The sequence below is a fragment of the Orcinus orca genome, chromosome 6, assembly GCF_937001465.1.
Source record: "Orcinus orca chromosome 6, mOrcOrc1.1, whole genome shotgun sequence".
In the NCBI taxonomy this organism is placed as follows: domain Eukaryota; kingdom Metazoa; phylum Chordata; class Mammalia; order Artiodactyla; family Delphinidae; genus Orcinus; species Orcinus orca.
The window spans coordinates 25,405,846-25,416,722 of record NC_064564.1 but is presented as its reverse complement, the minus strand read 5'-3'; the positions used below and the strand labels follow the sequence as shown (position 1 = coordinate 25,416,722).

The 10,877-nt window shown below is 52.4% G+C and overlaps 1 protein-coding gene across 1 annotated transcript; it reads left to right on the top strand.

Moving 5' to 3' along the window:
- The first annotated feature begins 673 nt into the window (after positions 1–673).
- Positions 674–1,000, top strand: LOC101282393 (anaphase-promoting complex subunit 15-like). Its single transcript, XM_033429873.2, has one exon. The coding sequence runs from the start codon at positions 701–703 to the stop codon at positions 998–1,000; it is 300 nt and encodes a 99-aa protein (XP_033285764.1). The 5' UTR covers positions 674–700.
- The last annotated feature ends 9,877 nt before the right edge of the window (positions 1,001–10,877 follow it).

Here is a 10,877-nt window from a genome sequence, read left to right as displayed (position 1 = left end):
GCAGAGCGACAGTGCACGGCACTTGGAAGCCAGTCATGGCCCAGGTTTTCCCAAAGACAACTCCCTGCATGGTCAACAGGGAGGGGCGGACACTACTTGGTCCTTGGGTGAAGCCTCAGGCCACTGGTGATTCTTGGAGGCTTCATCAGGAGAGAAAACAAAGTTAGACTACTTATCCACATCACTTGAGGGTGGAATTAGAGTCTGTGGGGGTCATAGTCTTCCTCTCTCCCCATTCTCAGCTTTTGGAGAGCACCCAGTGAGCACTCACGGGTCAGAGAAATGAATGTCTCTATGATGCCCTGCAGCAGCCCATGGGTTGCACCTCTGACCACTGAGCACCAGCACGCAAAGGGCTTTATAGTAAAAAACTCAAACAGTGTGTGAATGCCCAGAGCATTGCTCAGGCACACAAATGGTTCAACCTGCTTTGGTAGACTAGGTATGTGCAGTGTCATTTTTGAGCCCTCTGTAATAGAAGTTGCATTTGCATAATACAGCTGGCAAAGCCTTTTCAGATATATTTTCTATTTTAAGCCTAAAAACAACCAACTTTTGAAAGTGAAGTGCTTCTGGGTTGCCGCCAGCTGCCACCTCACGGTGCAATGAGGAAACTGAGTTTTGGAGAGGTTAAGTGACTCGGTCAAGGTCAAACAGCTAGTAAGTGGTGCAGCCAGGACTCAAACCCAGTCTAGAAGCCATGCGCACCTTGTTCCCCTCGCCCTTCCCCTGTGTGACTGAGACATTGTGGTTTAATCTGGATCGACCCTGTGTGGAGGAGACAGGGCTGCAGCAGCAGGAACAGCAGCATCAGGCCTGGCACTGTGATGATGAGGAAGATGAAGATGAGGATGAAGATGGTGAAGAGGACTCAGAGGTTGATGGGGACGCGCAGGGCATGGATGAGACGAATGGCTACAATGAGTCACCCGATGATGGAGAGGTCAGTGAGGTGGACATGGAAGGCAGCTCACAGGATCAGGACCACTGGATGATCTAGGGAGATTCCAGGCCCGCCCAATCTATCCTGGATGCCCTGCGGAACCAGCTGATCACCCAACACCCCCCACACCGACCCCAGTGCCTGAAAGCTCACCCTCGGGCACCTCCTCAGCTGCTGCCAGCACCTGGTATCCTCAGCCCCTCCCAGCTCATCAGTCTGCCCTTGCATTCCCCACCTTTCTGGCCAGTACCTCACTCCTTGGTTGCCAGACCTAGTCTCTTTCTAACTCTCTTTAATAAAGACACAGGACTGATATAAAAATAAACAACCAACGTTTGAGATAGCTGTGATTATTAACTCCTTATGTTACAAATGAAAAGTCCCTGACTCAGAAAAGAGCACCCAGAAAGTGGCCAGCCCAGATGTCTTTGCCTAATACCACTGGGTCCCAGGACGGACTGCACAGCAGAATCAGCTGGAGCCTTAAAAAGGCTCATGTCCAGGCTGCGTTCCCAGAGCATGGCTGCATTCCTCTGAAGTGGGGCCCAGGGAGGTCAAGGCATTGACAATATTTAAAAGTACAATCCATTCCCGTTGTGTGGCCCATCACTGGTGCTCCCTTTTATCAGGGCTCTGACTTAGGGGACTTGGAATCATTTGGGGTCCTGGGACAGGAAGCTGAGGTCAGAGCCTCTCTTGAGTTCCAGCAGGTTGGGTTTCTCCAATGAAGCCAAACAGCGTGGACCGATGTTTTCTACAATGGGTCACTGAACACCTGCCAGGACAGTCCTCTAAGAGGTCCCTGCAATCCCAAAGTGGCCCAGTGAAGAGTGAAGGTCTAAAATTCTCTTGGCTGGTAGAAATCTGACTTCGTGGTTTTCCCTGTTAAACTTCATCACTTTTCTGTGATGTGGGTTCCAACTTTTCATGGAAGAACAGGGAACAGCCTGTCGGTGTTGGTCAGCAAATTGGGGAACAGCCTGGGAACTGAGCTGCCTCCTTCACTCCCTCTCTGCTGGCAGAGTCTGACAAACAGGGGGCTGGGGTTTGGGGGACCTGAGAAGGCGTCAGGAGCTGTTGTCAGCTCAGGGTGGCTCAGAGGAACCTGTGAGTTTCAGGCCTCGCTCAGGAGAAGAATCTGGGAGATCTCAGCCTCGAATGCATGAGCCTCAGCACCTGGGTCCCCAGATGACTTGCAGGATGCCCAACAATGAGCAAAATCCACGGTAATTTCAGCTTGAAGCCGTTCCCTTACAAACATCCCGGTGGAGGTCCACATCCCTGAAGCCCTGGAACAGGTGAACCGAATACCTCTTATGTCTATCCCGGAGGCCAGGGCGGATTCAGGCTCGTGGAGTCTGAAGCTCACACGCAGGGTTGTGGAGCCGACTTTAAGAAAGAGATTTCATCGGAACCACCAGAATCGGCTCTGGCCCAGGTGTGCTAAGACTGGTCCAAAGTGCTGGGAGATACAAAATGTGCAATTCTGCATACTGAGTGTAAGATGGCTACAGGTTTGATGCAAGAAAATAGGAATTCTGGTAAATTCCATTAATTCCCATCCAAAAGAAAAAACAAAAGCATGGTGCAATCATATGAATGATTGTATAAGTCTCACTGTGCAGGGCGTGTGGCTGCCAGGGGGATTCACCTCACAATAAGGACCTCCCCTCCTCCCACCATGAGGAGGTTTTCTCAGACACGCTTCCAGCCCTGCATGTGGCCACCATATTCCTCCTGCAAGTCCCCCCGCCCCACCAATCCAGTGCTAGCAAACAGGGCACTATCCTATCACCTGTGACCTTCCCGTCTCAAACCACGTGCTCAGTAGAATGGGTGGTGGCCTTGGCTGCCTGGAAGGCTGGCGGTGACCTAAGTATACATGGAAGACGCAGGGAACCAAGCTACTCTGCTGCAGGGAGCCCAGGCTCTCTGCATCCCTAACTTGGCTTTCCTTTCTCAGAATTTTAACAGTGCCCATGGCTATTCCAATGCTACCCAGGAACATGGAGGGGAAAGAGACAGCTGTCTTGAGAGATTGTAGATCAAATTTCTTACTTGGGAAAATTTTATGTAAAAAACATAACTACCTTGCTAGGTCCTCTCCAAGGATCTTGGAAGGAGCCCATGCAAACCCCAGGCCCTGAGGATTATACGAATTATAGATAGCTGCATGGTGAACCCATCTCTGCCAACAGCCAATACGATAGAGAGAAGTTGGGTGTTGGGAGAGAGAGAACAAGAGAGTGAGAGAGTGAGAGAGAGAATGGAGGAGGGAGGGAGGGAGGGGAGAAACTGGGTGTGGGTGGTGTGAGAGGAGGTGGGCGAGTAGTGCCAAAAAAGAGGAGAGAAGTCACCTGCTAGGGCCACACTCTACTGTGGGTTCTGCCTGGACCCTTACTACCCCCTCTACACCCCCAAGCTGGGCCCCCTGGAGCTCAGCCCCATCAGGACATCATCAGGCTCTGAGAAGGGCCCCTCCTGGCCCCCACATTCTCCATCCTCCTTTTCACCAGGTCACACCACCTGTGGATGAAACTAAGGCCAGATTCATAGAGACAATGGTAATGTCCCTGGCTCCCGGCATCTGTGAACACTCCGTCTTATTGCTGAGCGCCCCAGGGTCTCACATGTGGCCCCAACAGACTTTGCAATCCCTGGCCAGGGACGCTGATGGGCATTCAGGACAGCCTGCCCTGGAGTCCATGCAGGGACCAAGGCCCAGTGGGGCTGCTCCTGGCCCATGTCTCACGGAACAAGAACCAAATTGTGTTCTCCAGACTGCCTGCCACACCTGTCCGCACACCTGTGTGTATGTCTGCAGCTGGGTGTGGCCATCAGGCCCTGCCCCCAAGACCACATTCTACATGCTCTTTTCTGTGACCAACCTTTCCCTTAGACCAGCGGAACCAAGTCCTCCCCCGGTCAACATCCCTGTGTGCAGCAGTGTCCCAGGGCTGCTGTAACAAAGCTCCACACACAGGGTGGCTTCAACAGCAGACATTTATCGCTTCACAGTCCTGGGGGCTGGAAGTTCAAGATCAAGGTGTGGGCAGGGCTGGTTTCTCCTGAGGCCTCTCTCCTTGGCTTGCAGACAGCTGTTTTCTCCATGTCCTCACGTGGTCATCCTTCTGTGAGTGTCTGTCTTTGAGTCCATATTTCCCCTTCGTTAGGATTTTAGAATTTGGGGCACATGACACAGCCCATAACACTGTGCAGATGGACTCTATGTCATTCTGTTCACTGGCTCATCTCAAGAGACTGGAAATGGCTGGGTCTCCACTGGGGTCCAACCAGAGCTTCACTCCCAGCTCGGAGAGATTCTAGCTGACCAACTCGATGGTTCCTTCAGAGTTGGACACTGAGGCTTTGCTGTGAGTTGGTGAGGATGCTTTCTGAAGATGGCTGGGGCAGCTAAAGTCAGCTTGCCACCTTCTGGGAGACTTGCTACATTTCCCTTGACGGTGGGCAGCTCCACCCCATCAGGAGGGGGCTGCTGCACCAGCCTCACCCTGAGACACTCTGGAAAAAGTGTGGTTGAGTTGTGTCCCCAACATGATGTTGAAGTCCTAGCCTAGTACCTGCTAGTGTGAACTGACTCAGAGACGGGGTCTTTGCACATGATTTAGGTAAGATGAGGTCACGATGGTGGGTCCTAATCCAGAACGACTTTGTCCTTATAAAAAGGGGAAATTTGGACAGAGAGACATGTACAGAGGGAGATGCCACATGAATTTGAAGACAGTCATTTACAGGCCTAGGAGAGAGGCCTGGACCAGATCCTTCCCTCACAATCTCAGAAGGAACCAGCCCTACCAATCATGTGATCTTGGACTTCCAGCCTCCAGGACTGTGAGGCAATACATTTCTGTTGTTTAAGCTGCCCAGTCTGTGGTGCTTTGTTACGGCAGGTGCAGGAAATGAATACAAGTGTCGGCAGGGAAACCTGGGCTCCCATGGCCCTGCCTCCTCTGCCAGGTGCCCCTTCTCTCAGTGGCAGCGGAGGCTAGTGCCAGGGAGACCCAGGAGAGGGCCGAGTGGCTCCCAGTTGCTTTCTCACTTCTTCCTGTGCTCACGGATTTTGCAGATCTGGTTGAAAAGCAGATTCTGACTCAGTGGGTCTACAGTGGGGCCTATATTCCTTTCAGCTCCTGGGTGAGACTGATGCGGCCCCACCGGAGTAACAAGGAGTCTGGGTTCTGGTACTCGATTTGCTGCCCTTCAGACTTGCCTGCAGAGGAATGTCATGCTGGTTTCCTCGGGTCTGGGCTGTGGCCTGGGTGTTGGCAATGTTTAAAGGCCCCTGGGTGAGTCTGATGTGCAGCCTTTGGGAGGAAGACACTCCCTGGGTGTTCAGGGGGCAGGGGGAGCAGAAGCATCTCCAGAGCCTGAATCTCGTCCAGTCTGGGACCCCTTTGTAAGAATAGACAAATGTGAATACACTGGGAAAGTCCAGAAGGGAGACCATGGCCTCATGCACTGTGCTCAAAATGCCTCCCTTTTACTAGAACATCTAGTCATGTGAACAAGTCACTGAAGTGCGTCCCCCACCCTGGGAAGAAGAGGATGAGGGCCCCATCCTGAGCCATGACCTGCCTCTGGTCATAAGTTAGGGCCACTGGGAGGAGCTCCCAGGACTGAGCCAGAAGCTGTCCCAGAGGGAAACCCAGGGCCTGAAGGAGTATCTCGGGTTCCCAGGGACCTGACTTCATCCAGTGTGGAGTTTAAGCGCCTCTCAGCTTCATGGCATAGGCAGGCCTCCTGAGAGAGGCTGCGGGTGGGTCTCCAACCAGATGGGTTGTCCAGGTCTGTGCAGGTCTGGCGGTTTTGACCCACCTGGGACAGCTCTGCTGGGTCATGTGAGCCCTGGAGCCCCCGTGGAAAAGCTGCTGTGCCCCTTCCTTTGTCCACTGCTGATGGTATGGACCCTGCACCCTCACTGATAAATGCTTGCCCTGACGCTCCCTCACAGTCAGCTTCCCAGAGCACCACCTGCTTTCAGGCTCTTTCCAAAGAAACCAGTGCCCTTGGGACTCCACTCCTGTGTGTCCTGTGTTGTGGTGAGTGTGGACTGCTGGGGGTCAGAGGACATGTGTACTTTATTTTTTAAATAAATTTATTTACTTATTTATGTTTGGCTGTGTTGGGTCTTGTTGCTGCGCGCAGGCTTTCTCCAGTTGCAGCGAGCCAGGGCCACTCTTCATTGCAGTGCGCAGGCTTCTCATTGTGGTGGTTTCTCTTGTTGCAGAGCACAGGCTCTAGACGCACGAGCTTCAGTAGTTGTGGCAGGCAGGCTCAGTAGTTGTGGCTCACAGGATTAGTTGCTCCACGGCATGTGGGATCTTCCCGGACCAGGGCTCGAACCCATGTCCCCTGCATTGGCAGGTGGATTCTTAACCACTACGCCACCAGGGAAGTACCGACAGGTGCACTTTATTTTATTTTTTTAACATCTTTATTGGAGTATAATTGCTTTACAATGGTGTGTTAGTTTCTGCTTTACAACAAAGTGAATCAGTTATACATATACAGATGTCCCCATATCTCTTCCCTCTTGCATCTCCCTCCCTCCCACCCTCTCTATCCCACCCCTCTAGGTGGTCACAAAGCACCGAGCTGATCTCCCTGTGCTGTGCGGCTGCTTCCCACTAGCTATTTATTTTACGTTTGGTAGTGTATATATGTCCATGACACTCTCTCACTTTGTCACAGCTTACCCTTCCCCCTCCCCATATCCTCAAGTCCATTCTCTAGTAGGTCTGTGTCTTTATTCCCATCTTACCCCTAGGTTCTTCATGACATTTTTTTTTTCTCTCTTAGATTCCATATATATGTGTTAGCATACGGTATTTGCCTTTCTCTTTCTGACTTACTTCACTCTGTATGACGGACTGACTCTAGGTCCATCCACCTCACTACAAATAACTCAATTTCGTTTCTTTTTTATGGCTGAGTAATATTCCATTGTATATATGTGCCACATCTTCTTTATCCATTCATCCGATGATGGTCACTTAGGTTGCTTCCATCTCCTGGCTATTGTAAACAGAGCTGCAATGAACATTTTGGTACATGACTGTTTTTGAATTATGGTTTTCTCAGCGTATATGCCCAGTAGTGGGATTGCTGGGTTATATGGTAGTTCTATTTGTAGTTTTTTAAGGAACCTCCATACTGTTCTCCATAGTGACTGTATCAGTTTACATCCCCACCAGCAGTGCAAGAGTGTTCCCTTTTCTCCACACCCTCTCCAGCATTTATTGTTTCTAGATTTTTTGATGATGGCCATTCTGACTGGTGTGAGATGATATCTCATTGTAGTTTTGATTTGCATTTCTCTAATGATTAATGATGTTGAGCACTCTTTTATGTGTCTGTTGGCAATCTGTAGACATGTGCACTTTAGCTACTGGCAGCTGTGGCCAGACTGTCCCCTGGACTCCACTGCTTGTCATTGAGGGTACCTGGCCCATCCCCCCTGATCCCTCCAGCACTTGACAGCTTCCCGAGGCCTGAGGCAGGAGAAGAAAGGACTCTGTCCCCAGAGAGTCTGCAAGCCTGCAGGGGTCGGGGTGAGGGTCACGGGCAGGAGGGGAGCACCATGCTCACCTTGTGTCCCCTGCTCACCTGAGTGCGGGCTGAGGACACAGTGCTGTGTAAACGGGGGCAGCTGTGGGCAGGCGGCCTGGCCAGGACTGGCTGTTCCTGCCCTGACTCTCTCTTCCTCTCTGTCCCCTCAGCTTCCCCACCTGCACGGACCAGGCTTTGGCCACATCATCCCAGCAAGAGCACAGGGCCCTGGGAGTCACTGGGGCATCCCGGGAAAAACCACGTGCGAACACCGTGTGCCTGTGTGTCCGCTCCTCTGTTTCCCACGGTGGCCTGTAGGCTCAGAAATGCTGACCTTAGGGGAGTACTCTCATTCAGAGAATCCGACATCAGATGTGATTGCATTTGTGTAAAGATGGCCCTCACTGACCCATGCGTCTAACAGCCTGCCAGGGCACCACAGCCCCCATCCTCTGAGACAGCCCCGGGCCCCTGCTTCCCAAGTCAGGGCTGAGGCCCCTGACTTTGATCTCTGAACGGCTGTGTTTAACAACCTAGAGACACTCTGCCTTCACTGCCATGGGTTCTTTCTCTGGACCCAGCAGTCACCCTGACTCTGGCCAGCCGGGACAGCGGGCAAAGTGGTGGAGGGGAGGCAGACGTCAGAAGTCACCTGGACAAAAGGGGGCTGTGCTAGAAGCTGCTAGAGTCCAGTATTCCTTTCCCTGCTCCCCGGGTTCGGCCCACCCTACGCGGCCCCGCAGGCTTTTCACAGACGGGACCAGGCACTGGTGTGACATCATCCACAGGGAGACACTGAGCCTCTGGGAGCACTGGAGGAAGCCAGGCTCACCTGGAGAAAGTGCCCAGGCATTGGTGGTTGATGTCTAACAGCCGCTGTGTTCACCTGTTGGTGTCGGACACAGGCAGTCCGGGGGTGGAGCGGGCAGATAAAGGCACTGGAAGAGATTGCCCGAGGTTCCCGCCCACATGGACAAGAGAACAGTGAGAGGATGGACAGTCACGGGTGGCTCCCTGGCTGCCATCAGGGCCTCTCCGTGTGGATTTGCCCAGCCAGGTCTGGCGGGGATTGTGCGCAGTCCAACCACTGTGTGCTGGCTTTGCCCTCTGACCCTAGGAGGCCTTGGTCATCCCAAGGTCATCAGTTTTAACCCCACCCTGCAGGGCCCCAGGGTTGAGTCCCCTCTGCTCTCCAGCCCCTGCCCAAGGAAACAGCTCAAGGGCTTTGGAGGTCAAAGATAAATGTCACCCTGCTACCCATTGTCATCCTTCCTCAGAGGGACAGAGAAACCCTGGGAGGGCTGAGAGACAGGTTTATATGTGGGGATTTTCAAAATCTGGGATTCAGCCAGGGGTGTGTGTATATGTGTGTGTGTGTGTGTGTGTGTGAGAGAGAGAGAGAGAGAGAGAGAGAGATAAAGAACTAGAGAAGAGAGAAGATGAAAAGGCCAGCAGAAGGTTTTCTATAGCCCAAAGAAGGCCCAGAGCCAATACCTGGGGAAACGCCCCAGGTAGTATTTTGTTCTAGTAAAAGTAAATTCCAGTGTCCTAGGTAAGGACCAATGTGGAAGCAGGAGCCTGGAACTTGGGATGATTTTCCCCATAACCTGTCTGTGGCCTGTGGAGTTGGACCAGTCTCCAGTTCCCAGTGGCCCTCCCAGGGAGCCCTGGAGAAAACCACCTTCTACCTGGCACTGCTTTCGCTGTTAAATCGGTAATGATCATCGCACCTGCATCTGGGGCTTCCTGGGGAGGAGCTGATGAGACACTGGGGCAGGAGGGGAACCAGGTATGGGACCCTGGTTTCTGCCACCCAGAGCTCACAACCCCTTGGGCCCACAAGCCTGTAAGATGGTTTCTCAAGCTGTCTGACAAGGTCCACAGACACCAGCTCCAGGTCCGTCCAGGTGTGGGATGGCAGTTCTATGCAGTTCATGTTCGGGGGGCACCAACCTGGCACATGTGTGGGCCCCTGTGAAGCCACCAAGTGACAACTTGATCAGCTCGCGCTGGGCCCCTAGGCACCCTGTTATAGTGAACTAGGGGGACCAGGGCAGAATGACGATCCCTAAGTGAGCCTTATTCCTGAAACCCTGATGGGGAGGGGCCCTGTCCTCCGGAATCTAACAGCCCCCGACCTGCTAGGGCTGAGTCCACCTGTGCCAGGGCCATGCCCAGGGTAATTTCTAAGAGTCGGCAGTGTTCTCTCCAAGTAAAAACCTGGTCCTCTGCTGCAGGAGCTGCCTCCAAGGGGGATTCATTTCATTGGGTTGAACCTCTTTTAAGAGATGGGAGGGGAAGAAAAGAAGGGAAAGACGGGAGCGATGACCATCCCATCGAGTCAACATAGGCAGTCTGGCCTGACCTTGGCAGGAAGGCAGCAGGCTTGCTGGGCCCCTTCCACGGGCATGGCTGACACAGGGGAGCGCTTTGCTGCAGGACGGGCACCGCATGTGGCTGCTCCCCAAGCGTCCACTAGGTGGCAGCATGACACCTGGGTGAGAGCTTGCCAGTCTTGGAGACAGTGATTTAGGTTCCACCTATTTTCACAAAAGCCTGAAATTTGCCAACTGGATGCAGTATTGGAAATCACATTTCGGCAGGTAAAAAAGATGTAGTAAGTGATTTATTTTCGAAGTAAGTGGTTGGCATCTGGCTGCTCAATTCAGGGAAGCAATGTCTCATCTTTGCCATTATGTATTGAGGGCTGAAAGGGAATTGGAAAGGTTTCTTATGTCCTCTTGTTAAAGATCTGCCCGGTGCATGTTCACTCCTGCTGGCCTGAACTCGAGGTGGGCTCATTTTGAGGTGGGATGCCGAAAGTTTGAGCTGGAAGGGCCCTTCATCCAGGCTTGTTCATCCACAATCTAGAGGCCTTGGGAATTGAAGGACATACCACGTATTCCTGGAGAAGGCCACTTAGACGTCAGAAAGACTTGGGTTCCTTAATTCGGGTTCGAATAGTCCAGGCCTTTGATTAAAAGAAATCTAAAAACAATAGGTTTACTATGTAGTCAACATGGTTTGGATGTAGGTTCTAAGGGGGTAACACAAAGGATCCCAGGTCTAATCCACCCTGTTTTACAGAGGGAGCAACTAAGCCCCCAAAATGGGTGTGCATTGAGCCCGTGGACCTCATAACTGCTTGTCTGGCGCTCTCTCCACTCTGCCCGGGTCACAGAGCCTCAGTGAGTGGAGGAAATCACATTGAAGGGCTGAGCTGTCTTTTCTTGATTCCCAGACACGGAGCGAAGCCAAGGATGAGGCAGCTTCTTGACACACCCCCAAAATGTTTGAGAAATGTCAAGAAGAGTGACAGGTGATTCTTCTAGGTTGGAGAAAAGAGATGCATTTCTACATATTC